Source organism: Acipenser ruthenus, chromosome 42 (assembly GCF_902713425.1).
Source record: "Acipenser ruthenus chromosome 42, fAciRut3.2 maternal haplotype, whole genome shotgun sequence".
NCBI classification, from domain to species: domain Eukaryota; kingdom Metazoa; phylum Chordata; class Actinopteri; order Acipenseriformes; family Acipenseridae; genus Acipenser; species Acipenser ruthenus.
The window spans coordinates 8,130,292-8,154,229 of record NC_081230.1 but is presented as its reverse complement, the minus strand read 5'-3'; the positions used below and the strand labels follow the sequence as shown (position 1 = coordinate 8,154,229).

The 23,938-nt window shown below is 43.2% G+C and overlaps 2 protein-coding genes across 3 annotated transcripts; one reads left to right on the top strand and one right to left on the bottom strand.

Annotated features, from left to right (window-relative positions):
* Window positions 1-1,631: 1,631 nt before the first annotated feature.
* On the top strand, window positions 1,632-18,528 carry LOC117967098 (advillin-like). Its single transcript, XM_034914299.2, has 20 exons — window positions 1,632-1,917; window positions 4,142-4,247; window positions 4,626-4,700; window positions 5,977-6,173; window positions 6,560-6,668; window positions 8,546-8,656; window positions 9,217-9,422; window positions 9,516-9,594; window positions 10,155-10,253; window positions 10,843-10,996; window positions 12,778-12,878; window positions 13,614-13,751; window positions 14,014-14,172; window positions 14,926-15,105; window positions 15,605-15,750; window positions 16,207-16,351; window positions 17,027-17,215; window positions 17,558-17,626; window positions 17,848-17,967; window positions 18,393-18,528. The coding sequence occupies exons 2-20, from the start codon at window positions 4,188-4,190 to the stop codon at window positions 18,504-18,506; spliced, it is 2,451 nt and encodes an 816-aa protein (XP_034770190.2). The 5' UTR covers window positions 1,632-1,917; window positions 4,142-4,187; the 3' UTR covers window positions 18,507-18,528.
* On the bottom strand, window positions 18,158-23,767 carry LOC117401094 (elongation factor Ts, mitochondrial). Of its 2 annotated transcripts, XM_034001558.3 has the most exons (7): window positions 23,546-23,767; window positions 21,723-21,875; window positions 21,233-21,364; window positions 20,345-20,467; window positions 20,168-20,252; window positions 19,369-19,804; window positions 18,158-18,588 (listed from the first exon to the last, which is right to left on the bottom strand). In XM_034001558.3, the coding sequence occupies exons 1-6, from the start codon at window positions 23,588-23,590 to the stop codon at window positions 19,398-19,400; spliced, it is 945 nt and encodes a 314-aa protein (XP_033857449.3). In that variant the 5' UTR covers window positions 23,591-23,767; the 3' UTR covers window positions 18,158-18,588; window positions 19,369-19,397. The 2 variants fall into 2 exon arrangements, with proteins under 2 accessions (XP_033857449.3, XP_033857448.3); XM_034001557.3 differs by lacking the exon at window positions 18,158-18,588 and having other exon boundaries at window positions 18,809-19,804; window positions 23,546-23,763.
* Between the last annotated feature and the right edge of the window lie 171 nt (window positions 23,768-23,938).

Genomic DNA, 23,938 nt, shown 5'->3' with positions numbered 1-23,938 from the left:
GATGAGTGCAGCGTATTCAAATCACACAATCTGATCAAACTCAAAGCTTTAAAAAAAAAACTCCTGGAAGTGGCGTGCAGTGTTGTGTATTGCTGACCAACTTCGCTGAGTTTCCTCTGGTCTTCCACTTTATTGTTGAAACACTGGTTTGTTAAACCCATTGGCACCACTTCATTTTGTTTAACCCAATTCATACAGAGAACTCCAAAGCACTTTTTAATATACAGGTATATATAAAGAAAAATAAAGGCTGTACGTATTCAGGGATTGTTTGAATAAAAAAAGTCTAACCATAATATCATGAATCTTATCACACCTTGCTCCCTATACTGATGTTAATACGTGCGGTTTCGAAAGAAATCTATGTTCCTGGTACAACACTAGTTTAACCCCTTCAGTCCTGAATTATTTTATGTGAAACTGCTCCCTCACTTCCCTAAGAGAAAGGGTGCTCCCTCCAGTTCAGGGCAGGCTTGAGGCATGGAGACTGAACTGCTCCCTCACCCCCTAAGAGAAAGGGTGCTCCCTCCAGTCCAGGGCAGGCTTGAGGCATGGAGACTGAACTGCTCCCTCACCCCCGTAGAGAAAGGGTGCTCCCTCCAGTCCAGGGCAGGCTTGAGGCATGGAGACTGAACTGCTCCCTCACCCCCTAAGAGAAAGGGTGCTCCCTCCAGTCCAGGGCAGGCTTGAGGCATGGAGACTGAACTGCTCCCTCACCCCCTATGAGAAAGGGTGCTCCTTCCCGTCCAGGGCAGGCTTGAGGCATGGAGATTGAACTGCTCCCTCACCCCTTAAGAGAAAGGGTGCTCCCTCCAGTCCAGGGCAGGCTTGAGGTATGGAGGCTGAACTGCTCCCTCATCCCCTAAGAGAAAGGGTGCTCCCTCTGGTCCAGGGCAGGCTTGAGACATGGAGACTGAACTGCTCTCTCACCCCCTAAGAGAAAGGGTGCTCCCTCCAGTCCAGGGCAGGCTTGAGGCATGGAGACTGTAGCTTATAGCTATTGTTTGTACAATGCATGCTCTGTAGATTAAGTGTTTGCAATTCATCACTTTTAATGGGCCTTAAAATCCCTTACAAAATTGATATATATATTGATCAGTTAAGTTAATTATTTAATGTTGTTAGAACAGTGGGAGACCTCATCAGAACCTACATGAAACAGATATATAGAATATATGTTTCAGAAAGTATATAGGGGTCTTCAATACAATTCTTTGGTGGCTCTATTCTACTAACTCTATAGTTACCCCAGTAAAAACAGAAAATAATTACACAGCTCAAAATCCTATTCCGGGATCTATAAAAACTATTTTCTTGAACGATTCCCATTACGACTCATCCAGTACTGAGCAGGGCACAGTTTCTGTATCACATTGCGCTTAATGGAAACAACATCATCAAGATGCTTGAGTTGTGTTGTACAGCACTGCTTAATGCACAGACAGTGTGGCTAATGCACTGTGCTATTCCCTTAATTATTCAGCAGAAGGGCACTTTAGGAAGATCAATACAGCCAGAGGAGAGAGAAAGCCACCCAATATAGTGAACCACACACCAGCCTCCTCCTCCTTCTCCTTCTCCTCCTTCTCCTCCTGCCTGCTGCTGCTGCTGCTGCTGCTGTGTGTTTAATTTGCTTACCCCCCCCCAGGACCACGCCTCATCTGCTTTGAATACGAGCTTGTATGATTATTTGCCTGCGACGTTGCAATCGCGCAGTGCCAGCGTAATGATTGGACAAGGGGGGCCGCACAAAGTTTAGAGCATGCAAACTCATTCAAATATTCCAAGTGCAAGGCTGGAGCTCGTCCGACTGCTTTATTAGTTGCTGGGTAGCCTACTGGATTGCTGGTGATACTGGTCCCAGAGAGCGTACTGGGAGTTTGTGGAAGAGCTGCTGTTTTGGAATCCAGATCTGAGGTACTGTGATTTTAACCGGTTTTGTCTTTATTTTTTATTTTACTGCACCCACCTTGCCCATCACTTTCCATGCACTCCAGTATACAGTATAATACATAAATCTGAAGCTTTGTCTTCGTGCCAAAAAATTGTTTAAACTTTAAATGTCCAAAAAAAGATTTGGCATACAGCAAACTTTTTAAGGATGGCTTTGTTGCTGTTTATTTCACCTGATCTCCCCCTCCTTCCTCTTTCTTTTCCATTCTTTCTAGTCTTTTTAAAGAAAGGCAGGACAAATGTTTCAAGATTTCTCGTCCATGTATTTTGAATCCACCCTTTTAATGTTCTTCAAGTGCCACGCAGACTGCAGCACTCCAAAAAATATGTCAAGGCAATGGTTCTGTACGAAGAGAGAAAGGTGGGCCGATGGTATGATGCCACCATCGGTGAAATGGTACCACTATCTATCAAAGGCAATATGTTTATATATTGAAACACCACTGGCTTCACAATGATATACAATGCTACCAGACAGACTGTGTGCTACAGTATCAGGATTTCTGCAGCGTTGGATCCCAGTTCATTGCCTTGCTGGCAATGCTGTGGTCTGCTAGTGGTTCTGCTGTTAGGGGGTCTTCAGGCTAACACATTTGGTTTATAATGGGACTTTTTAAACTTTTCTGTATGGAGATTAGTGTGGTGAAAATGAACTTTTAGATTGCAGCACCATATTGTGTCTTTGATAAATAACAGTAAGAATAATCTCAAGAAATTTCCTACGGCTGAATCGCATCAAAATCAGCCTCCGCTGTATTATTAGTGGAGCTGGGCGTACACATGACACACTTTTCCAGATATCTAGAGAAACGCTTGTCCAGTTCTTGCGAAACCTATTCTGCGCTTAGATTTCTGTATGCATCAATAAACACGCTGGTCTAATTGTCACAAAGCTAGTGTTGAAGTGAACAAACCCACATTTTTATATGCTGGTAAAGTACAATCATTTCTTGCTGATATTTATCAGACTTCACACCCCAAAATTCCATCCACTGTACATCATAACCAATGTTTATTAGCATGTTTATTCATAAGAAGCTGTGTTTGATGTGGTTAAAGAATGGGGCTGATTGTTTTTCGTCCTATAGCCCTGGTTGGGTTCCGATATTGCATGCAAATATTGTTTGTAACATGAACCAGATCTTTGCACAAATCCAGCCCCTTCACGTGCCCAAATAGGCAGTCATGTGGTTTTGTGGTCATGCTAGACTGTGTCATCACCTTTTCTCTACAACCAGTCCTTTTTTGGTCATTTCTAGACTGCCGCATCACAAATATAAAATATACATTATTAAGCTTAAAAAACGCAATGTGGTGTTTAGCGATGGTTTAGGTAACAATAATTGTTTTTTAAAATCTTTTTTTTAGGGATCCCATTCAAAAGGTGGGGGTCCCTTACGCATGGATTGTGTTCGTGCGGACCCTCTGTATGTGTGTGCACTGGTTTGAGTCTCCAAGCGCAAACTGGATATAATTAGATTGCATTAATATTGGCCAAATGTTGTTGTTGTTGTTGTTTTAGTTAGCGAACTATAATGTAGAAATTACTAATGGATATTGATCATAAGTCAAACTGTGTGGATGGTGCCACTGTGTTTGTATTTTAAGGGATGGGCCAGTGTCTGCTACATTTCTGTAGCTGTTGGCTGCAGTGTACTGTGTACTAGGCGTGTTTCACACTGCCACGAACCTCCGCTGTCTCGCAGTCTTGCTCTGATACACAATCCCTCAGTGTCTCTTTACTCTTCCAAAGAATTCTGCACACTCTAGTTTTATCAGTTAGCAGCAGGGATGGAAATTAGACTGTATCCATTCCTGGTTTTGCTATGAGTTTAATCAGACGTTTTGAGCTTGTTACCTATACACAGTGATACAGTGAAACTGCTATGCGGTAAGAGTATTATTTCCCTCTCTGTTACCACACCTTGTTAATCAATTTGCATCAACTTTCTTTATTTATATTCCCTCAAAGGCGGGTTTTAGCTGCGTGAATAGTGCCACAGACTACTTGCAACAGAAGGAGGTTATGAATCACATCGAGAAGCTAAGCATAAATTAACAAGGGATTTTTTTTTTTTTTCAAAAATGCTCTTATACAATAAAAGGTTTACCCATGTAATGGTAATTTTGCAGTTTTCTTACTAACTTGGTTCTTTTGAATGGTTTTGTTTATTCATTTTGTTTGTAGAGAGTTCTAGTTTCATCGTAAAAGGCTTCCCGTTTCAGTCGTTGCCATGGCGGCCGCATTCAAAGCCATAAACAACACTCCTGGAATCATTATCTGGAGAATTGAGGTGAGTCAAGACCTCTGCAGCCGTCCTCTTCCCACCTCTGGAATAAGCAGAAGTTTTTTTTCGTCACTTAACCTTTTCACTGCCAAGCTTGCTGTGCCGAGCAAAAAAAGAAAAATACAATTTATTGCATTGTTCTGTTATTTTTTTTAATCAGCATTTTTTCTTGTTCAGACATTTTCAAAACGTGAATACGGTTACCTTTAAGAGTAAAATCAAGTGCAAAATACAGGAAGTATAGTTATGATTTGAGAGCAGTAGTAGAATACAGCAAAGTGTGGAGCAGTTCAGTGCAAGAACAAGATGATGCCAGTGCAGATACATTAGCATTGATTCATTGTCCTGTTGAGCTTAATGTTAATCTTTTTTTATTTTTCTCAGAAAATGGATCTTGCCCCAGTGCCACAGAAGGCGTACGGGAGCTTTTTTGAAGGCGACTGCTACATCCTGCTCTCTGTAAGAACCCCCCCCCCCCCCCCACCTCCCAGTTTCTGTTATATTTAAAGCCTGCGGTTAAACTGATGCAGCTTACTGATGGATTTTTTGACATCCACTTGAGTGTTGCAGGGGGGACAGGTTAACGGTTACACTCCAGTGTACCAGCTGCACTCAGAGGTTAGAGATGATTCTGAGAGCTCTATTGGGGTGGTTGAAACTGTTTAAAAAGATGATATACAAACTCTAGCAAAAAGAGTACATTCGTTAACTGTGATTTTATACTTGTACCACGGTGGTCTTTAAGAAGTCAGTGGAAATTACAATGTGGCTCTTGGTAAAGCTGTGATTGGCACCCCTGGTGTGCATAGTCATTATCACAGCACCAGGCTAAACTGAAAAACTAGCTAACCCCGCAGGTTAACCAGGGGCAATATAGTGTGTGTGTGTGCTCTTAAATGAGCAGGCCTGAGAGATCTCAATCCCTAATTTAATGAACAGTAAGAAACAGAGCCTGCCTTTTAGCTCCTCAAATCAGTTTTAAGTGGAGTTGGCAGGGGTCAGATTTTAGCATCCTCTAAATTCAGTAAGGGTTTGGCTCCGGCACAGAAACCAAAAAACCTAATTGCAATACTAGACCTCACAAATCATCTGGTTGAAAAACAACAGCGCTTATTAGCAGTGTTGGGTACAGCGTCCCTTGCTTTTATTTTTTAACATGTTGCAAGAAGTAATTGGGTAGGGAATAAAACATTACAGGAGCATTCTGGGTACATTTACTGGAATTACATTGCTAGGGGTCGCTCTGAATAGTCGACTAGAAAAGTGAGCTGGTCAGCTAATCGCACTCTTTAATTTCAAAGCAGTAGTGTGTGTTTAAAGTGTATGTTAGCAGTTTGACTGAAACAAATGGGCAGAAGTGCAGTTGAGGTTACAATCCATGACACACACATGGTATTTAAAAAAAAAAATCCAAGAAGTTTTTAAATACAGAGCACAAACAGCAAAGTGTCATGTAACACTACGTACACACACACGATTTATTGATAGTTATTGTAAAGTGGCGACTAGTCAACTGTTTTTACTTTGATTATTCAACTCTGTCAAATCAGTAGCTGGTCTACTCCAGGGGTGTCCAAAGTTTGCTCTTCCATTCCGGGTCTTTGTTCCAACCCCGTTGGAGTGGAACAATGGCCCTCCCGGACCGTGATTGGACACCCCTGGTCTTCCCCTAGCTGGCATGTATTTTAATACTGGGATGCTTTCAGTACTGGTGGCTATGTCTGTGTCCATTTAGACAATGAAGTCGGGCAACACTTTCACCTATGATATTCACTACTGGATCGGTCTGGAGTCCAGTCTGGATGAGCAGGGCTCTGCTGCCATCTACACCACGCAGCTGGACGATCACCTGGGGGGCAGCCCGGTGCAGCACCGGGAGGTTCAGGGACACGAGTCGGACTGCTTCCGAGGCTACTTCAAACAGGGCATCATGTGAGTGCGCTGCAGGCTCTGCTGTCAGGGATTCCTATTTACCAGGTCTGATTGTGCATTCCCGTTTAACGTACCTTAGTCTTCGATATATCGACATTTACTGCAATTTTACAGTGCATTTAAAATCATGATCGTGGCACCGTGTGAGTCTACGGCTTGTACTCGGAATTGCCTTTTAAGAAGTATTTATCGGCAGGCGTTCAATAAATCAATTTGTTTATGAGTTGATTTCAAAACAAGGAAAGCTGTCCTTCCCTCACGTTTACAATCGAGTACCAATCGGCTGTTCTAAAAGCCGATTGGAAGAATATTTTCCTCTCATCTGAGGCGTGGACGTATTTTTGCTGCCGTAAACTGAGTTTTCATTTTTAATGTTCATTTTTTAGCTACAAGAAGGGGGGTGTTGCCTCAGGGATGAAGCATGTGGAGACGAACAGCTATGATGTGAAGAGGCTGCTGCATGTGAAGGGAAAGAGGAACGTCACGGCCAAGGAGGTGCGTAGAGAGGCAGCTGTTTTCCTGTCCCTTCATATGTGCCAATGGGGAGAGCTATTGTCATGGCAATGTCAGATGAAGAATTCATCAATGTAAAGCTAGTATAAAAGTGTGCTGTTTAAAAAAAAATAGGGTTCTTGCAAAGTAAGATGTCAAAGCCAGCTGCAGGGATGGAAATGAGACTCCTATTGTATAGCAGTTTCCCCCATTCCAGGTTTTGTTACAAGCTTGATCAGCCACAGTGTGCAGGTAACAAGCTCAGGTGTGTCATATATTAAACCCATAGTAAAACCAGGAGTGGATCATACTGCTATTCAATGGGAGTCTTGTTCCCATCCCTGCACTGGGTTGCATGCTAAAATACAAACACACAGTGATTCTTTTTCTACTTATGAAACAAAAAAATATGATACGAAGATGCATACATTGAATTTCGTGCAGGGTAGATTTCAGACGATCATTTCTTAAATGTGTTTGCTTGGCATATAAGGTTTCATTTATATGAAACTAATATAAATCAATGGAGCACAGTGGCATTGCTGTGCAGCTGGGATGTGAGTAGGTGGTGTTATTTGCATTGTAACACTGAAAAGCCAACACAGGGAAATGCTGTCATTTACATATGTGACTCCTATTTTAAACCAAACCTAGCCTTGGGATCTAAATTCATGCTCAAATCTATACCATCACAGCTTCATGCTTTTTTTTCTACAAACACTGTTTTGAGGCAGCGATGTGCATTTTCTTGCAGGATCTCAGCAAATGGTTGATTTAACTTTTTAATTTGACTCTGACTCTTCAAAAGTTGCTTTCAGGCAGCATTTCCGTTTATTTGTGTTTTATTTGACTGTATCTGAAACTCTTACCAATTTGTATCAGATTAAAAGGCCTAATTATTTATTTATATATAGCATAGAGTAAGATACAAGCTGATAGTCACCCCACTCAAATTCAGTGGGACCAGAAGCCCCTCTGATAAGCTTACCGTATGACTTCATGTACATCAGGACAGTTTGGGACAGCTGAGGCAATTCAACTCACACCCCAATGCATTCTGGTAAGTGTAGTCCTGCCGTGCAAGGTACCAGAATGCATTGCAATAGTAACCCTACCCTCTGGACTCGCATGGTGTGGATATCTGCTTGAATTGTGCAGCACCCTGTACACTATTCCATATGAAACATGCCACTTGAGTTGACTACTCTGATAAGGTGTAGAAACCATTATAGTCCCTGCAAACCAATGCTGCAAAATTGCTGATTACCTCTGATCACATTTTCACTGTCCTTCCTTCATAATCTATTGTTTTATCACATGTTTATACATTAATACAGGATATGCAAATATTTCACCTACTGTAGATAAGCGGCTGCATCCTGGTACCATTGCTGTAAATCACATGATCTGATTGACCACAGGTGTGAGTTTGCAAGCATGCTGGCTCAAACTGCTGCCATCTGATCATTTCAATTTTAAGAAAGAAGGCAGTTTTTAAAAAAACACAGAAAGGGAGCCACTCTGTATGGGAGTGTGGGCACAGTACCTGCCACATATTAATGACAGGATGCTCCATGCAAATTCTGTGTCCAAAAATAACAACATCTCCTAATGCTCAGAACCTGCCGCACACCGACAGTCTAGCCGGCCGTCCTCTCCAGTCAGCTCTTCTGCAGGTAAAACTGATTTTTAAGACTTGCAAAGGCATTGGAATATTGTATTTGGTTTGACGGCGTGAAATTGTCATTTTTGAGAGACAAACCATGCCGGGCCAGCTGGGTGCTAATGGAAACAGACAGGACTGAGTTCAGAGCACGGTCAGCTCAGTTTTGGTTGTTGGCTGGTGCAGCGGCTCACTGTGCGCTGTGTGTCTGTCCCAGGTGGAGATGTCCTGGTCAAGCTTCAACCTTGGGGACGTCTTCCTGCTGGACATCGGGAAAGCCATCATCCAGTGGAATGGACCAGAGAGCAACAGACAGGAGCGCCTGAAGGTACCCAAATCCAAACTGTGAATTAGGATAGAGAGCCACCATCACAAACATCCAGGGCTTGCCATTGGTCTGGTATGGGTGCAGTCAGTGTAGCTTAGACTTGAAAGATGTTTCTGCAGAGAAATATGCCATCTCAGCCCAAGCCATGCTCCTGGCAGCGACAAGTTTATTTACAGTGTTTGCATTGTGATAATGAACGGCTGATTATAGGGAAATGCACTCGTTTCCATATCTCAGTCTTGAAGGCACCTCATTTTCCCTGCTCCTTCATTTGAATGTGTGTTACAGCTCAGTCTGTTTGCAGCAGAGAGGAGCAGAACCATTTAAATAAAAAAAAAAGACAAAGAGAGCTTGTCTGTTATATTAACAAGCTAAAAAAAAGCAACACATTCATTGTATGCAGATTTTTTCAACTGAAGCTTAAAATCTAAACAGAGCATTTTCTAAATCCTTCATCATAGACAATTTCATATATTATACAGATTCGGACGTCCTGTGTTAAACCGGTTCACTACCTGCATAAGAGTTTATATAGAAACACAAACTGAAATGTCTTCCAGGGGATGCAGCTGGCCAAGGATATCCGAGACAGGGAGCGCGGGGGCCGGGCGGAGATCAGAGTGGTGGAGGGAGACGAAGAGGGGAAGTCTGCCGAGCTTATGGCTGCCCTGAACAGCGTTCTGGGGGAGCGTGCTGGAAGTTTACCCCCAGGAACTTCAGACGAACAGGCCGACCAGCAACAGAAAGCCAACGTCACTCTCTACCAGTGAGCATTGAGCCGTGAAATGACATTCGAATCAATTGTAAACGGTGAAAAGGGGAAGCGTGTTTTGATTTGATTTGATTTTGAATCTCCCAGTGTTTCGGACGCTGACGGCCAGATGAAGGTCACAGAGGTCGCTGCAAGGCCACTGGTCCAGGATCTACTGAATCATGATGTGAGTTCAATAATAAGTGCATGGGGGGATGTTTTTATATACATTTTAACCTATACGTTAGGTTCAATTACAATTGTAATTGTGCAACTTGTAATTCATTGCAATTATAATGTAATTGTAATTGAAACCTGGCACACATTATATAATAATTGACAGATTACAGTTCAATTACGATTTTATTTGTCATTCGACAGATTCTGGTGACCCCATTTGTTTGAAAAGAAAAGTTCTACAGTATGTTTCTGTATTTATACCTGCGATTATTGCTGGGATATTTAGAATAAATTGAGTAAGCATGTTGTGGAGCTGTTTGTTCCTTTAGTGTAATTGTAATTCATAATTGTAATTACTGCAGCGTAATTATAACTAATTGAAATTGAACATAATAGCATTGTAATTTCAATTTCAGCAAAATATTGTGCTGTAATTTCTAATGATATTGAGCCCTGTATATGAATCCACTCCTGGGTTGTAAAGACCCTCAATACAGTATGCGTGCACACAGGGGATTATTTGTCCATATTTTAAATGAACAGTCTGTAATTTGCATTGGTTTCCAGGACTGCTACATCCTGGACCAAGGAGGAGTTAAGATCTTTGTGTGGAAAGGAAAACGAGCCACGAAAGAGGAGAAGCTGACTGCCATGAGACGAGCTCTGGTTAGTGGCTTTCATCTATCCTCCATTTCAGATTTATTAAAATACGTCGGAATAGATATGAGGTGATGTATCCGGTTCACAAAGCCTTATTTAAACAACTGTTTTGATGGATCGATGCAGTTTGTTCTGGGTGCGTGAAGTAAGTGAGCTGCTCAGAGCAGCTCAGTGAAAGAACCCACTTCACGGCACGCTCAGTCCCGCTCCCCCTGAGCAGCTCCGAGCTGCAGAGCGGATTTCATCTGTGATCCGAGTGAGAGGAAAAACTCTCGCTCTGAGACGCTCAGTTACTGAATGCACTGTGTTGATTGCTGAGGGACAAGAGATCCAGGAAACAGATTATAAAGCATTGGCTACCACACCTTTAAGTGGGGTGGCAGTGACAACTTTAATAAAGCTAACAAAGGATAGGATGGGACTAGCAGAGTTGAAAGGTCATGACTGGAATATAATGAAGATGGCCGTTCGGTCCAGTCACTCACTAAGGGAAAAGTAAAAAAAAAAAAAGCAATTGAAATGTAATTGGAAGCTCCTTACTCAGAAGAGGTATGATTGTAAATCGCTAGCCCTCCTTCTATTTGATTGGCTGCAGGAGTTCATTAAGTTGAAAGGTTACCCGCGCACCACCAACGTGGAGACCGTGAACGATGAAGCCGAGTCCGCCTTGTTCAAACAGCTCTTCCAGAAGTGGACAGTCAAGGACCAGGCTGCGGGCCTGGGGAAGACTTACAACGTCGGCAAAGTGGGTAAGCCAGGGCCTCTTCCAAGCTGAGGATGCAGAGGAGGGTCAGAGTTAACTAATCAGCCACCGGGATCCTGTCGTGGAGAGTCAGGGTGTGGACTTACTTAAGATCATCATCCCTTAAGTTTGACCAAAGGAGTAGTCTTAGCTTACCTGGGAATTCCAACCCCAATACCTCAAAAGCTCAGATTTAGTCAACAAAAGGTGTAAAGTGAAGTAATTTGTCCCAGGACCTTACAGGATACAATGTTCTATCAACTTTCTCAAACTCAGCATGATTTTTTAAGACTTGCAGAAATATTACCAACATATTTGTTACTTTTTACGAGGTGCAGGCAAAATCCAGATTTTCTGGGGACTAATATACCTTACAATTCCAACTAGGCTGCCGCAGTACCACAGATCAACAAGATCTGGGTGTAGGACATACAGAATATACTTCCCTTTACACTGGCTAGGTTTTAGAACTGGTCAAAGCTAATTTCTAGGTGCCTTTACTACATTATTCCAAAGACCTGTAAGCTGTACTTCTAGAAAGACACAGAGAAGGATCTTGCAGATCCACGATATTGAGTCTAAGAGAGTGGACTGCTGGATATAACTTGGGTCCTGTTTTATTTTTTTTTTAAATATATGACAGCAGTGTTAAAGACTGTAGCAACTGCTTTGGAAACCAGCCTGTTCTGTTTTATGACTCTTATCGTTTGCATCAGTTTTACAAGAGAATGCACAGCGGCGTATTCAACTTTCATCTGATCCCATTTGCATAACTTGGTAATGTATTGCACATCTATGCAAACTTTTTGCAACACAATAAGTCAGTCTGTGTGGCTGAATACAGCTCAGTGAGTTAACTCTTTCAACACTGCGGCCCTGTACGCATTCAGAGGAAAGAGAACTCCACTCAACACTGCAGACTAGTACTATAATCTCACAGACAGAAATGCTTTTTGTTTGTCAGTAGCAGACACTGCGGAACCTATATAGAAACGGGAGCTGGTTTTCACAAAGGAATAAAACCATTTTAATATTATAACTGAGTGCAAGGGCTTCATATTGATTGCTAAAAGGACTCCAAAGGCTTTATTGGGAGAGCACAGGAGATGTGCAAATACTAACAGGCATTAACTCAAACTCTGCTGTGCAAACTTACTTGCATCCCTGTTAACAACACAGGACAGCAGACAGGATGCAAACTAAGGGATCGGACACGCGTGCATTGCTGCCAGCAGCCTACAGGAAGAGCCTGAAGGTTTTTGCTTGTTTTGAGACCCAGTGTTGATCATACAGGCTGCACTGTGGTGCTGTTGTCGCCACCTACTGGATTTCCTATGCTAGTGCAGAGTCTGTACACCACTGACTCTTCCAGTCGCAATGCGATCATTCTAGGATGATTTATTTTAATCTACAGCTATGGCCAAAAATGTTGCATCGCCCTATAGAATTAACTCATTTTGCTTCATGAAGTCGAATGAAACCTGCTGAATAATGTTAACATATTGAATGACATACCGCTTTGTAGTTTTCCATATACACTACTTCACTGACAAAAAATTGAAAAACGTGATATCATTTATATGATGTTAAATAAAAGATCTAAATCATGTCGCATATAGTTTTTTTTAATTATGTCTCAATCCTAAAATTCTAGGTGATGCAACACCTTTTGCCATAGCCATGATGGTCTGGGACTTTGTTTGTAGTGTTTAGAATGAGTTGTGCGTGTTTCAAATGGCAAGCGTTCTTAAACCTGTCTTGAAGGAATGTTCCTGCTTTGATTTCCAGCTAAAGTCAGCCAGGAGAAGTTCGACGCGAGTCTCATGCACTCAAAGCCAGAGGTCGCAGCCCAGGAGAGGATGGTGGATGATGGTGCGGGCAAGGCTGAGGTGAGTCCTCCTCTCCCATCTGTCACACACATACAGCCCGAGTTCCAGAATTAGCGTTTAATCCAAACTGATTTGTAATATGCGCTAGCTGTGATTTTATTAAATTGGAAGACAATTTACAGCTATGGACAAATGTTTTGCATCACATAGAATTTTAGGAAACTATAGGAAAATAATTTGACATCTTTTATTTAACATCATGTAATCAAAGAAACTACAAAATGATATCGCAAAAGTCGACCGGAAGCCATAATACTTTTACAGGTTAGATTTCCAAATGTCAAATTTTTTTATTTGTCAGTTTTTCGTTAACTATGTAAAAATCTACAAAGCGGTGTGTAATTCAATATCTTCACATAACATCATTCAGCAGGTTTCATTCAACCTTTTATGAAGCAAAATGAGTTACTTCTTTAGGATGATGCAAAACCTTCACCCTCTCAATGGTAAAGCATCCATCTGATGGAAATGACTCCTATTGCATAGCAGTTTTACCCATTCCAGGTTTTAACATGAGCTTGATTTGCTACAGTGTGTAGGTAACAAGCTCAGGTGTGTCTGATTAAACTCCTAGTAAAACCAGGAATGGATCAAACTGCAGTGCAATGGGAGTCTTATTTCCACCCCTACGTAACTTAAACGCTCAATCACAATTCTAAGGCAAAACCATCAGAAGTAATAGAAATGATGGACCCGTTCTCTCTGACTGCCCCAGTTTCCCGTCTCTCTCCTCAGGTGTGGCGGATTGAGAATCTGGAGCTGGTGCTGGTGGAGCCCGAGTGGCATGGTTTTTTTTATGGGGGAGACTGCTACCTGGTGCTGTACACCTACGAGGTGAACCGCAAAAAGCACTACCTGCTGTACATCTGGCAGGTGAGTCCTGGGCAACCTGCGACCTACAGACTCATTCAATTGTTTTGTTGGCTCATCAAAGTAATCCTCGTCAAACAGCACAAGGATGCTATTTTTTCCCCCCATATAAACATATTTATTACATGTCCAAACCTAGATAGCTATTTTCAATATTTCATGAACGAAAGGGTTCAATGAATGAATCGTACACAGCCACAATATCCAAGAAAATTTTATTCGTCTTGAACCCTTCCTGACCTCCGACCCCTTGACCTCCCCGCAGGGTCGCCACGCCACTCAGGACGAGCTGGCAGCCTCAGCGTTCCAGGCGGTCACTCTTGACCAGCAGTACGGAGATGAGCCGGTCCAGGTGCGAATCACTATGGGCAAGGAGCCGCGACACTTCATGTCCATGTTCAAGGGAAAGATGGTCATCTTCGAGGTGGGTATAAGATAGCATTAGAGCCGGTTTTACAGACCCCGATTGGAACGAACCCTGGGCTGCCTGATGCCACCTTAGGGAATGTCGTGCTAGATTTGGTTATAATCAAGGTCTGTGAGGCTGTTTGGGATGCTCTACAGCTATGATCAGAAGTTTCGTATCACCTAGAATTTTAGGATTGAGACATAATTAATTTAAATAAATAAAAAGCTGTATGAACATAATTTAGATTTTTATTTAACATCATGTAATCAAAGAAACCTCAAAAATGATATTATTCAGCAGGTTTCATTCGACTTTATGAAGCAAAACTAGTTCATTCTATAGGGTGATGCAAAACTTTTGGCTATAGTTTTATTATTATTATTTATTTCTTAGCAGACGCCCTTATCCAGGGCGACTTACAATTGTTACAAGATATCACATTATTTTTACATACAATTACCCAATTGTTGGGTTTTTACTGGAGCAATCTAGGTAAAGTACCTTGCTCAAGGGTACAGCAGCAGTGTCCCCTAACTGGGATTGAACCCATGACCCTCCGGTCAAGAGTCCAGAGCCCTAACCACTACTCCACACTGCTGCCTGCTAGTTTTAGGCTGGATCAACCAGCTGGTGCTTGCTAATTTAAATCCAATTTGGCTGACCTAGCCTACATTAATCAGGTAAGGCACTGAGCCCGACCTGACTCTCTGATTCCCCCCCCTCTCCGCTGGATCCACCCTGGCTCTCTGACCCTGACTGTCCCTGCAGGGCGGCAGCTCTCGGAAGGGGAACACGGCCCCCGAGCCCCCCGTGAGGCTCTTCCAGGTGAAGGGGACTGAGCCGTCCAACACCAAGGCTATCGAGGTGCCTGCCTTCTCCTCCTCGCTCAACTCCAACGACGTCTTCATGCTCAAACACCAGGAGGGCTGCTTCGTGTGGTGCGGCAAGGTGAGAACAGACTGCAGAACCAGGGGGAGGGAGGGAAGAGGGTCGGGTTAGGAGGATGGTAGCAGATGGTAGCAGGGCGGGCTATATATGGTGCAACGTCAAGATTTTAACAGCGTGCAACCTCCAAATAAACAACATGCCGTCTCTGATCTGGCCTCGTGGGGTTTTTGATCTTTAATTTAAATCTTGGGAGATGCCGTAGCTATCCGGATTCAATGGAGATGGATTTAAAGTACAGATATGTAATGGCAATGGTTCATTTGATTTGTTGTTTTCCAGCAATCAGCCTAAAAACGCTGTGTTAGAAATCACCTTTCTTACAAAGTAAGTTTGTTATATAGATACTGTATAACTCCCCAGTTGCTCCAGATTTGATTTCCTGTCCAAATCCATCTCGGGTGTTTTCTCTTGTGTCGATTCAGTGTTTATAAACCAGGTGTTGGTAGGTGTACATTATGAGATACTATTGTGACCGCCTCTGTGTCTCCTTGCTGCCCAGGGCTCCAGTGGTGACGAGAGGCAGATGGCGAAGCAGGTGGCCAGTGTGATCTCGAAGGGGGCGCAGGAGATCATTGCCGAGGGCATGGAGCCCCTGGAATTCTGGGATCTCCTTGGAGGGAGAGCCCCCTACGCCAACGACAAAAGGTACCTCAAAGAGGGGGTGATGAGGCAGGGGGAATCGATCCCACACACACACACACACACGTACAATAATTGAAGGGCTCAGGGCAAGATAATCGTAACCCACATTTTCATTAAAGTTGAGTTAATATCAATCCCAAGCTATCCCACAGCACTTGCATCAGTCTGTTGTCAGTTTGCATCAAGAGGCAACAATGTTACACAGCTGCTGTTTTTGATTTTCATTTTAATACGTTTCTGCTTGCAGCAACATAGCTAACCCACACTGCCTCTTATTTATTTTAACAAGCCAGTGTGGGTTAGCATTCTATTAGTCTCTATTTAAGTGAATTGATGGCTGTACCAATATGATCCAACCAAATCAAGATTTTTTCAGTCCTTTCGGTTATAATTCTCAGAACAGCATCTGTGTGGGTTTCAATTATTTTTGTGTTTTTCATTCTTTCCCCCTATTGGTAGATTGCAACAGGTGGAGCCTGACCACCAGCCCCGCCTCTTTGAGTGCTCCAATAAGACGGGCCGCTTCATCGTTACCGAGGTGACGCAGTTCACCCAGGATGACCTCAGCGAGGATGATGTCATGCTCTTGGACACCTGGGACCAGGTAACGCTCAGCCGGCTTGTTGCCACCTTCATCAGCATCGGTCCCCACTTTTCAATGACATCATCACAAACTGCCACCTGCGTTTATAAAACCCACATTTGAAATCAGAGGGCTGGAAATAAGACTCCTATTGCATAGCAGTTTCACCCATTCCAGGTTTTACTACCAGCTTGATTCGCCACAGTGTATCGGTAACAAGATCTGGTGTGTCTTATTAAACTTGTAGCAAAACCAGGAATGGATCAAGTTGCTATGCATGAATCATGTTTGTTTTGTTATATGGATGTGTAAGTGACTCTGCAGCAGGAGTTGCTGATGCATAGTCCACCCCCTGGTTCAGTGGTTCTCGACTCTGGCCCTCAAGATTAATTCCAGTCCTGGTCTTTATTCCACCCAGGTCCTAAATTAGTTAAGTGCCTCTTATCAGCTTCAATTAACTACATTAGAACCTGTTTGGAGTGAAAACCTGGACTGGATTGGATCTCGAGGGGCAGAGTTGAGTACCACTGCCCTAGTCTCTGTAAGTCACTTTTGGATAACTGCAGTCATTTGAGTTTTTGAGTAATTGCAAGGCGCTATAGATATTATTATTATTATTATTATTATTATTATTATTATTATTATTATTATTAATTATTAATTATTATTATTATTATTATTATTGTTGTGTCTCAGATCTTCCTGTGGATCGGGCGGGAGGCGAACGACATAGAGAAGAAGGAGGCCCTGGTCACCTCCCAGGAGTACCTGCGCACCCACCCCAGCGGCCGGGACCTGGAGACCCCCATCCTCATCCTCAAGCAGGGCTTCGAGCCCCCCACCTTCACAGGGTGGTTCCTGGCCTGGGACCCCCAGAAGTGGAGTGTGAGTCTCTCTCTATTATCCAACCAGCATTCATTCAATAGCCACTTAAAAAAATAAATAGAGATAGATATCTGTCTCTCTATAGATTGATTGAAGGTGCCTATGCATGTGTATCAATCTCACGCTGATATTTTTAGCCACATCTAGAGTCCCGCTTATCCAAATGTGATGAAACTTGGTAAGGACATTCTTTGGCACAACTTCTTGAGATTATAATAATGTCGGGGTTTGTGGAGGCGGTCTGTCAAGGTGATCTGGGACATTCAAAATCAGTTATACAGGCATTATGTTCCATACAGTGCTCTCGAACTTCTAATACATGTGTTTCTATTTTTATTGCAGGGGGGTAAGTCCTACGAACAGCTGAAGAGCGAGCTGGGAGATGCAGCCTCGATTACCCAGCTCACTACAGTGAGTGTCTCTTTTATGAATAAATATGTGAGAAACATGAGAGGGACCACAGCAGTTCAGTCTCCATGCTTCAAGCCTGCCCTGTACTGGAGGGTGCACCCTGTGATGTGGATTACACTGGTGATCTCAATGTATGACTCGCTGGACACTTGTTCAAGCCCATGCCTCCAGAGGTGCAAGGTCATACATGCCCCCTGACTCCTCTCCTTCTCTCCCTGCAGGACATGAGCAAAGCCTCGGTCGCTCCTGCCCCAAGCTCCTTTAAGTGCTACCCCCCTGAGAAGCTGGTCAACCGACAGAAACATGAGCTGCCCGAGGATGTTGACCCAGCTTGCAAAGAGGTAGGGCTGGGATCTGACTCATCATTCACTTAAACAAAACCTCCTCTTTTTATTGCACACTGTGTGTATCATATTTTATAATAATCCTGGTCACCTGTGTTTTAGGGGTGTTGGCAGTTTATAAGTTTAGGAAAGAATTTTGCTGGAAAGTTTAACTGTTATAAAAAAATACGCAGCCCAGATATTACTGTTCATATATTTGTAACTGTACAGTATAGGCCAGTTTATTTCATATTCAGTATTTCTGTACAGTTTTCCATTTCGCAATTAAATGCTCTGCACATACATGTTTCAGTAATTTATACAAAAGTGATGGATGGTTTCTTATGAAGGCAAGATTTACAGCCATTCCCAATCTTGTTAAAGTTTAAAACGTTTCGGAAATTAAATGGAAGCTGGAACACGCCCCGTCCTGTGTTTTCCAGAACTACCTCTCGGACCAGGACTTCGCTGACGTCTTCGGGATCTCCCGGGGAGAGTTCTCTGCCATGCCTGGCTGGAAGCAGATCACTCTCAAGAAGAGGCACGGACTGTTCTAACCACGGCGCGGCTCCTCGCGACGCCAGCCACCAAAAATGATTTCCGTGGCTCAATACAAGAGGATGACATGGGCTGCGTGTTCTGTAAATTTAAGAGCGTGTATTTAACAATTAAAATAAATTAAAATAAATGTCCACTTTCTTGTCAGTTTGCTGCTGATTTTGTCGTGTCTACATATCACCCGTTACAAAATAAGACAGGGATACAGGTTTGTCCTGACTGCTCTGTATTGCAGTATAATTTGGGACATCTTATTTTCTTCATAGCCCAGATATTAATAAAGGAAAAAAAAAACAGTGGATGGATTTTTTGTTTTATAGACAACACAGAAACATATATAAATCACATCATACACTTTCTGAAAACCTTACACATTATTACACATTGTAGTAAGTAGATGTACCGTTACCACATATCTATAACGTAATATTCACAAGTACAGGAATGTAGTCCTAATGATCTAAATCGTGGCAAATCTTAATACAGTAATCTGCTCCTTTCCGACTGCAGTGCGACCAGAGTGAGGGCGGATATGAAAAGTCGGATGAACGAATCCTGTTTTAAATACCATTATACACAGCTGTAACAATTATTATATTCACACAATTACTGTTTTGAGATTCAGCTTTTATTAGGAAGCTCACCTGTACTGCATATGAAAAATTCTGGTTTGGGAGGCTGGATTTAAAAAATAATAATAGAGGGCTGGCTAAGTATTGGATCACATGTGACACAGAAATGGGCATTACAGTGTGGATCATTAGATCTTAAGGTTTGGTATCACTATCTTCAGTAAGGCGTCGTCAGCTTGCAGCGGGTGATGTATCTCGGATGGGGAAGGAGCCGTTAGTACAGCCTGACCTGGTCAACGCTGGGCAGGCCGGGCTCCTCTAGGTCTGCTGCTCCGGCTCCACACTCTCCCCGCACTCGAAGCGGACGAAGTCCAGCACTCTGACCCCCCTCTCCTGGACGTACTGACCCACTGTCCGGCTGGGGTCGGGCAGGAACGACTGCGCCAGCAGCCTGGTCTCCAAGTCTCCGCAGGGCTGGTCCTCCAGGGACCCCAGGGAGCTGGGGGCCTCACCCACCACGTGCTGCCCGAGTCGGCGCCCGATCTCCGGCAGCGTCCCCGCCTCGCCGTGGCACACCACCAGAGCGGCGTACTTCCCAAAGGAGGTGCCCGCCAGGGAGGGGTCATCAGCGGGCAGGGCGCCGTGGACGTAGGAGCCGATGTGGCAGTCGGGCGACACCGCCACCAGCACTGCCCTCTTCAGCGCCATGTTCTCCCCCAGCTTACCTGCAAATCAAGGACAAAATAAAACTAAATAACCTACATTATTTTACATTTGCTGTACCCGCACTCTAGTAAGTCATGCCTTATTCAGCACAGTGGAAATTAGCCCCAATGTCGGTGCCATATATTCCTTGCCACAGCTGTATATACAAAATCAGAGCCGTCACTATCATGAAAAGGTAGAAGCATCACCATGAGCCATGTCCTCCACAATCTTTATATATGACATGGTGCATGACCGCCATGATTACTTAGAAAACGACAGACAGGCCGATTTTAATACGCGATGCCTGGTCGCTGATTAATATTCAAACAACAAAGGCAACATTGCATATGCTCCAATGGCGTGTAGCAAGCAGTTCTTACCAATAGCCAGGGCCACCTGGTCAGACAGCGGAGAGCCATCGGACACCGACCTCAGCTGAGACAGCTGCTCTGCACCCAGGATGCTCTGTAATCAGGGAGAGAGCAGGTCAGAGAGAGGGAGTGGGTCAGACCCTTCTCAGAGTGCTCAGGCATGGTAACGCGCCCGCTCTCCAGTACCTTGGTGTAGCTGGCTGGGCTGGCCTGCTTGTTCTGGTGGTGTGCCAGCGTGGCCAGGGCTGCCTCCTTCACCAGCTGCTGGAACTTCACATTCCTGGCCACGAAGTCCGTCTCACAGTTCACCTGCCCACGACGGAGAGATGAATCCAGTAAGATACAAACTAGACTGGTGCTGCAGTTCAAACTCACCCCAATCGTCAAGCTGCAACGAGAACCTGTGACCTACAGCATCATTACCAAGATGCAGGACTGTACTGTACTTAAAACACTTTGTGATCATAATTGAAACATACTGGAAGGGAGACTAATAATGTAAAAAGAAAAAGGATAATAAGAATAAAAGAATAAATATGATGAATTTGTAGACCACAGCTCTGGACAAAAGTTTTGCATCACCTAGAATTTGAGGACTGAGAAAATTAATTAAAAATGGGTTAATTCTATAGGGTGCTGCTAAACTTTTGTCCAGAGCTGTATATAAAAGAGCCCCTTTAGACTGAAACGTTTTTAGGGTGCTCATACAAACTGGGGACCCTTATGCACTTTTGCTATAGTGATTCCAGCTACTCAAGCTACTTGCTAATGTACATCTGATGTTAAGAAATAAATAATGTGCATTATGTTGTACTAATCTAACCACCTGCTGTACACTGTCAAACACAGAACATGTGGGAGACTGTGAGGACCCTATGAACCCCAGGGATGGTAATAAGACTCCTACTGAATAGCAGTTTTGTCCATTCCAGGTTTTACTGCAATCCTGATTGGCCACTGAGTATAGGTAACATGCACAGGTGTCTTACTATACTAAACTCATAGTAAAACCAGGAATGGATTAAACTGCAATGCAGTGGGAGTCTTATTTCCACCCATGGAGCCCTCTCCTACCTCCACCATGACGGCAGTCTGCTCCCCCAGCAGCAGCAGCCCGATCAGCCCCTCTCTGGTCTTCCTGCCCTGCAGTTTGGACGCCTTGCTCCAGCCCTCCTTCTGTGCTTGTTCATGCAGCCAGCTTTCCGCCTGCGCCACACACAGCCAAGAGGAAGGAGCACCATTTAAAAACAGAAGTAAAAATCCTGCAAAAACTCACAGCGTTTTAATAAACCCTTAAAACTAATCATTTGCTTAATTAGACCTTTTGAATTGCTCTCGACTCCTAAAATAAAAGTTGCAGATTTGAAGTTACTTATACAATGTAATAGTTCACTTGAACTCTCCAACAGTTTAAGAATTGAAATCAATTAAGGGTTTAGTTTAGTAATTAAGAGCTCAGCCGGAACAAAACCAGAAGACTCAGGGGCCTGAGAAGCCCCGAGACAGACCATTTCATATCTTAAATGTGTGTTAAGAGTTAAATGCAGGCTTGGCTTCCAGGCACCTCCTTGACGTTGTTGCTGAATTTGTCCAGCGCTGTCTTGCAGTTGATGAAGGAGTAGCCCGTGCTCTTGCGCAGTTTCACCAGGAGGGTCTTGTCAGCAGCCAGGCGCTGGGAGCTGGAGTGGAGGGACTGGGCTGGTTGTCTCAGCAGGACCTGGTACAGGCAGAGAACAGAAAAACAGAGAAACATTACACATGCGAGCAGGCGCTTCAAGGCTCGTCCCTTTAAGCCAAGGGTGGCCAGTTTTAAAACCCCTTAACAGGCCACTGTGTCTTTGTACATCAAGCAGCTCATCTTGGGTTTGCCTTTGAACATAAAAACAGCCTCTTCTCAATACCTTTTAAAACCACTCAGAAATATTTATTTGAAATCTGACCAGGTTTGCAAATCCTGTCAATACTGACTGACCAGGATCAAGTAAATTTAAATGGGTTTTTGTCCGGTTTGAATAATTGGTTTTCTAATGTTATTTTGTGCTGCCTTCTCTTGCTAAGGAGATGCATCTCTCAAGGGTTCTATCAAGGATATATAAATGCATTTGAAATGTGAAGTTGGTTCTCCAACCATGTTCTTAATTGCTTAATTGAATCAATTAAACCTGTATGCAGACCCTGATGTAGTTCATATCATTCTACCTGTGAAACCTGGGGTGAATCTCACTGACTCAGTGGCAATGCCACAGCTTGGGAACCCATTCCTGAAACGCTATCACTCTTAGAAAAGTGCCTCCTATGCTGTGACCGCATTAAAAACTAGCTACAAAGTAGTAAAATACACTTAAAACGAGCAAAATTGCAGAAGTGGGACTGCACAGGGTTTGACGCACATGGAAAAAATAAGAAAAAGTGACGCTAGACAAGTCTGCAAGCATCCTCTATGATAGCTCCATTCAAGGTGGAACAACTTCACAGCAAATGTGTCATTTTTGTCCATCACTTGTAACATCCCCACCTTACAGCCCCTAGTCCTTTGTATAAAAAGAAGTTAAAAACATGTTTTGTTTACTGTTTCCTATTGCTTTACAGGGTAGCCTTGTCGATTTAATATCAGATTGCCTGACTGCTGTAGGAATGTGTGAATTTGACAGGGAAACACCTTCCAACCAAGCACCTACACAGTCTGAAGGGCAGCCGTCTTGCCCATAGTCACTCTCTATTCACAGAGCTGTTAAGGTTTAGTGTCATTTTAGTGGCTGTATTTTCAACAGTGTTTGCAAACATCCTGGTGCTTTGAAAATAACAAATAATCGAATAAACCCTCTCTAAAACAGTTCAAAAGTTTCAAAAAAACAATCCTTTATAGCAAATAAACATTGCATAGCATAACTGAAAACAATACAGCTTGGGTTAACACAAAAACAAAGCCGGGAAAATCTGTCAATTTGTAAAACTTTAAACTCTCCAGAAATCCTGCACTCATCCAACAGGTAACGATAACACAGCACTGACAATGAATATTGAGCGTCTATGCAGTAATATTATTATCGTGATTTATCTGATGCGTTCTCAACTACGGGAATGACATTGCGGTGTTGCCTGTAGTAAACTACACGGATGCTCAACGATTAAAAACGGGATCATATTAAAACGTTTTTAGTTTCAGTGTCCAGGCAAGGCATTTTGAAATCCCGGGACACTCTCCTCAAAACCGGGACAGGTGGCAACCCCAGACACAGCGCGTTTACATGCAGTATCATCTGAACTGTTACACAACGCTGTGTAAAATTAAAGGACGGCTACGCGACCATAATACCGGTAAAGTATTTCAGTTCTGTTTATGAATTACCACAGTTAGTCAGTAAGGTAAAATCACAACTCTCTTACCTTGAGGTCAGCCCTGACAACCCTAAGTATTGAATACATTGACATTGCAGGGGTTAGAAACACACGCCACTTCTCAAACCCGTCTCGTCAGTCAGATACTGCTCGATAAAGTCATTCACCGAGCAAACCATGCCGACTACGGCAACTCAACAAGGTCAAACGCGCCTTGCCTAAGGACAAAGTGCTAGGGAATTAGCTTACTGCCCCTACTGGTTAAAACACACATGCATGCTACAGATTCCATAGCCGTTTAGTTCTGTAAGTTATCTTTTTTAACTGAAATCTCTACCTGTTACTTTATTCCCATTTTTTCTTAGGCCCTTGTCCTTTTATTAGGTGTTTTAGTATTATTTGTTTATTTAGCAGACGCCTTTATCCAAGGCAACTTACAGA